Below are 4,701 nucleotides of genomic sequence, written 5' to 3'. Positions count from 1 at the left end.
CTGTCTTTCCCCCTTGCTCGCTCCGTTCTTCTCCCTGTCCTTGACTCCCACGCCCTGCCGTGGGCCACCAAGTACCGTGTACTGGTGGCCGATGCCCGAATATACGCACATCACATGACCATGGCGCCACCATCCTGGCCGATCGCCCCTTTTCCGCGATCTGAGCGTGGGTGTGCCCCCTCCTGGTGGGCAGGCGGCCATCCTCCAGCGGCCAAGCGCTGGCCACCCCTGCCCCTGTTCCTGGCCGCCTTTTCGCTCTCGCCCTGTCCCGATTGCTTGTTGCTTGCACACCGCACATCGCACATCGCACATCCTTCTCCTGCCTCCCCGGCGCTGTGGCTTGCCCGCTCGGTCTCCCTCTCCCTCCCTCCCTCCCTCCCTCTCCCTCCCTCCCTCTCCCTCTCCCTCTCCCTCCCTCTCTCTCTCTCTCTCTCTCTCTCTCTCCCGCCCCCCTCATCCATGCCCCCACAGGCTCCCGCCCACCCGGCCGTGTCGGCCCTGCTTCTGGATCGCATCAAAGACCAGCCCCATCGAGTATGTGGTGGCTCGCCATTTGATGGCCCCTGCAGCCATGCGCTGGGTTTTCTTTTCTTCCCCACCTTTCCTCCCCTGTTCTCGCCTTGCTGACGCCCTGCATGTAGTGTGTGCACTGTTCGGGCCGGCTGTCGCGGCCCAAGCGGCCAGGACAGCCGAGCTCCTGGTTGCTTGGCATCCCCGAGGTGTCGCCATGGGTCAGCGCCCTGAATCCTGGGCCTGACGAGGCCACGGCCAGCCTCCTCCGGGAAATGGCCATTCAAGTTTGCTTGGCAGCCCCCGGGCGGGCCAGCTTCTTCCATGCCGAGTGCTTGCAGGCACCGGTCTTCCTCCGGTCCACGGCCGACTTGGCATCCGTGGATCCCGGGGCCGAGGATGCCGTCGACCTGTGGCTGTCCTTGGCCCTGTCGATGCGGTCCCTGTCGGGCGACGTGGCTGCCGGATCGGACGACGACATCGAGCTGGCCATGCCGGTGTCGGGCCCGCCAGTGTGCCCGAAGGTGGCCGACATCGGCACCGCCCCGCTGGGCGGCGGCCACGCCCGTCCGGATGAGCATTCCTCCCAGGCGCCCAAGCGTCGGCGCGTGGCCGCGGCGAAGTCGGCCGCCGACGCGGGCCCGGCGGCCGCCCCCTCGCCCGCACTCCCCTGGCCCGAGCGCCTGGCCTTCTACACGACAGCCACCATGCGAGCCATGCTCTCGTACGTCCTGCCGGATGGCGGCGGCCCTCCGCCTCCGCCTCGGCGTCGTGCCCTTCTCTCCCCCCCCCCCCTGCGTCCTGGCCTCTTGCCGCGCGATCCCTGCCCTCCCTCCCCCCTCCCCCCCCTCCCCTTGCACTGACCTGAGAGATGTCCGAAGGTGCAACATGCAGCCGACAACCGGCTCGGTGGGCGAGTTGCGCCAGCGCATCCGCGAGCTGCGCCGCCATGGGACCCTGGCCCGGTGCCCGCGCTGCCGGCGGGCCACGCTGCGCCTTGGCCATGGGCAATCCCCCGGGCCCGGCGAGGCGGTCGAATGCCCGGGCTACTTTGTCGGGTCCAAGTTCCGGGAGTGCGGCTTCAAGGCCGCTGGCGCCGGCGCTCCGGCGCGGGGCCTTTGGCGGCCCCTCTCTGCCCCATGGTCGGCCGAAGTGCGCGCCGCACGCGAGGAGCTCGCCGGTGCCCTTGCCCGCGGGCAACTCCTGCCCCCCGGCCCGGAGGATCTGGCCAGCGGCGGCCAGGACCAGGAGGATGTCGCGGCCCGCCGGCGTCGAACCCTGCTCACTGCCGGCGGGGACCTTGTCTGGGAGGCCGACGACGAGGCGGCCGACGATCCCTTCGCCCCCGGGGGCTGGGTCTTCCAGGAGTGATCGATCTGCCAATGGACCGCCGGTTGCCTGAGTTGATGTGTGTTGGTGTTCCGTCCCCCTTTTCCGATGTGTGCGGGGGCCGCCGACCAAGGGGGCTGAGGGGCGGGGGGGGGGGGGGGGGGGCAGATCGCGGGTTTTTTTAATCGGCTGGCTGACCGCGCCCTTTCATGGCCCGGGAATGCCCTCCCGCCGAGGCTCCTCTGTCCCTCTGTCTGTCTCCCTCTCTCCCCCTGCGGCCAAGCGCGCACATCTCCCTTTCCCCGTGCCTTTCTGCCTCCCTGCTCTTGCTGTTTGTGTATCTTCTCGCGGGGCGCCCTCAAGAAAGCATGAGCCTGGCAACCGCACCCGGGTTTGGCTTTGCCAGCACCGGTCCAGCCGAGTCCCTGATGGCCGAGCAGGTGGCACCTGCCGATGTCGGGGGCGCGCCGGCCCCCGGGCAAGATCCCCCTGCCACAGATCCCCCTGCCCCAAATCCCCCTGCCGATGGAGCTCCCACCGCCGGGCCCCCGGCCTCTGCGCGGCCCTCCTTTCTGGAGCTCTACGAAGCAGGGAACCTGGCCCGCAGTGGGCGCCAGCTGATGGCCAGTCTGTTGGCGGTGCGTGTTCCGACTTTCACACGCACCTATGCACACACACACACACACACGCACACAATTCCACATTCCCCCATGCCCACACGCCCATGCGATGTTCCTTTCCGTGTGCCACAAGCCGCCTAACCCCCCCCCCCCCCCCCGGGTCCGCTGGGCGTTGCCTGTGCGCTTGCTTGGCGGATGGCAGAAATACGCCCTCTTCGAGTCGACCCCAACCGGCGTGCGCAACTTCATCCTCTCCTACCGCGAGTATTTATCGCCGGTGGCCACAGGCTTCCTGCTGGACCTGCCCTGTCTCTTGGCCTTCGGTGCGCCCTCCCCCCCCCCCTCTCGCTGAATCCTCACTTCGGGCACTTCTTCCGCGCTTCAGCTCACCGGCCTTCCTGACCCTTTGCGTCCCCATTGTTCCCGGTGTACGTGCGCGCGTGTGTGTGTGTGTGTGTGTGTGTGTGTGTGTGTGTGTGTGTGTGTGTGTGTGTATGTGGCCCGGGGGGCGGGATACAGATTCGTCCTTCGCTGAGCACCTCCACGGATTGCGGCGCTTCGAGCGGGCGCCCGACACCCCGGAGGGGTTCCGGCCGTTGACGGTTGGGTCGCGCGCCCGGGCTCTGGCGGTCTTGGCCTTGTTGCCGATTGCCATGCACCTGCTCCGGCGCTGGCTGGGGCTCAACGGCAGCGGGGCAGCCGCCGCCGCCGCCGCCGCCACCGATGAGGCCGAGGATGAGGAGCTCGGCATGCGGGTGGACTTCGGCCCGGCGGCCGGGTCGGACCCCGGGACGGCCGGCGAAGTTGCTGCCGCGTTGCCGGCACCGGCCGGCCCCTTGACGGGCATGCAACGAGCGCGCGCCTCGGCGGCGCATGCCGGCCGAGTGGCCCTTCGTGTGGTATCCATCTTCCCCCCCCCCCCCCCGTCCTCCCTCTCTCTCTTCCCCTTTCTTCGCCCCTGCTCCTCTTCCTGTTCCCTCTGCTGCCTTCATCGGCGATCTTCAGCTCTGTTCCCTCAATGCAGGCGCCTTACATGTCTCCCCCGCCCTCCCCCTACCGGCCGCCAGCTCGCCGCTCTCGCGCGAGTGTGCTTCAACACCTCCCAGTGGACGCGCCTTTGCCTGGCCCTTCTTCACATCTCCGGGTGGAAGCCTCGGCGCCTCTTCCCCACCTCGGCGTCCGCTTGGCTGGCCGGACAACAGCTCCATCGGACGGTATGCCCCGGACCCTGTGCCGCTCCCCGGGCCGCCCCTCGCCTGCTTACCCCTCCCCCCCCTCCTGGCCCCTTCATCCCTCCCTTCCTCGCCCCCTTGCCGGCGCCGCCGGCCCAGCTCGAGGTGCCGGGACACATTCCAGACAGCGATGCCGGCTGGGCGCGAGCCGTCCGGTTTGGCGTGGCGATCGCCGTCTCAGCCGCGCAAACTTGGATCTCGCACAGCCTCCACTCGGAATCGGCGGCCTTCTCGAAGCCCCCTGTGCCGCGCGTGGTTCCCCCCGCACCGCCGGTCAACCTCCCCTGGCGCGTGGTACGCCGCGACCGATGGCCACGCCCCTTTCGCACCGCTGCTGACCGGGCCCGCGCCCCCTTCTCCCGCTCCCCTCCCCCCTCCGGCTCCCTTTCATGCTCTTCGCTTGCCCTGCGCTCCCCCCGCCCCTTTGTATGGCAGCCCTTCGGCTCGACCAAGCTCGCCGAGGCTGCCTGCCCGGAGTGCGGTGCTTCGCCGCCCGAGGTCCCCGCCGTCCGGGGCGGCCGGCGCGGCCCGGTCACCTCCGGGCCCCCGGCCGCGGCCGACCCCCGGATCCACTGCTATGGCTGCCTCTTCCGCGCCGAGGCCGCCCTCGGGGAGCTGGGCGATCGCGACGCCATCCGGCGCATCCTCTTGTGAGGGGGCGCACAATATACCCGTATCACGTGCCGACGATTGTGGGTCTTCCGTGTCAATTTTCGATGGGCGTCCCGCGCGCTTTTCCGTGCCCTGTTTTCCGCCCCCGGGCCGGGGAGAGGTGGGATCCGCGGTGGGATTGAGGGCTGCGCGTCGTCGCCGGGGGCACCGAGCCCGGGGCATCGAGGCCGGCACCCGGCGCCGACGTGTTTCATAGCGCAGTTCCGCACCTGTGCCTCGACCACGGGCCTGCCATCTGTTGATGAGCCCGGCGCTCGGACTCCCCCCCCCCCCGCCTCCCTCCCTGTCCACTTTGCTGCTCCTTCGCTGCTCCCCCTGACCGCCCGCTGCGCTTGGGG

General features: G+C 69.8%; 2 protein-coding genes across 2 annotated transcripts; both read left to right on the top strand.

Annotated features, from left to right (window-relative positions):
- Positions 1-409: 409 nt before the first annotated feature.
- Positions 410-1,912, top strand: H696_04319 (hypothetical protein). The gene is made up of 3 exons (XM_009498196.1): positions 410-534; positions 642-1,234; positions 1,392-1,912. Exons 1-3 carry the CDS (start codon positions 460-462, stop codon positions 1,879-1,881), a joined length of 1,158 nt encoding a protein of 385 aa, XP_009496471.1. The 5' UTR covers positions 410-459; the 3' UTR covers positions 1,882-1,912.
- A 97-nt stretch (positions 1,913-2,009) lies between these two features.
- On the top strand, positions 2,010-4,378 carry H696_04318 (hypothetical protein). The gene is made up of 6 exons (XM_009498195.1): positions 2,010-2,477; positions 2,662-2,782; positions 2,979-3,358; positions 3,527-3,673; positions 3,791-3,985; positions 4,127-4,378. Exons 1-6 carry the CDS (start codon positions 2,049-2,051, stop codon positions 4,343-4,345), a joined length of 1,491 nt encoding a protein of 496 aa, XP_009496470.1. The 5' UTR covers positions 2,010-2,048; the 3' UTR covers positions 4,346-4,378.
- The last annotated feature ends 323 nt before the right edge of the window (positions 4,379-4,701 follow it).

Source organism: Fonticula alba, assembly GCF_000388065.1.
Source record: "Fonticula alba strain ATCC 38817 unplaced genomic scaffold supercont2.7, whole genome shotgun sequence".
NCBI lineage: Eukaryota > Rotosphaerida > Fonticulaceae > Fonticula > Fonticula alba.
The sequence above is the reverse complement of the archived record's forward strand: the minus strand, read 5'-3'. Positions and strand labels throughout refer to the sequence as shown.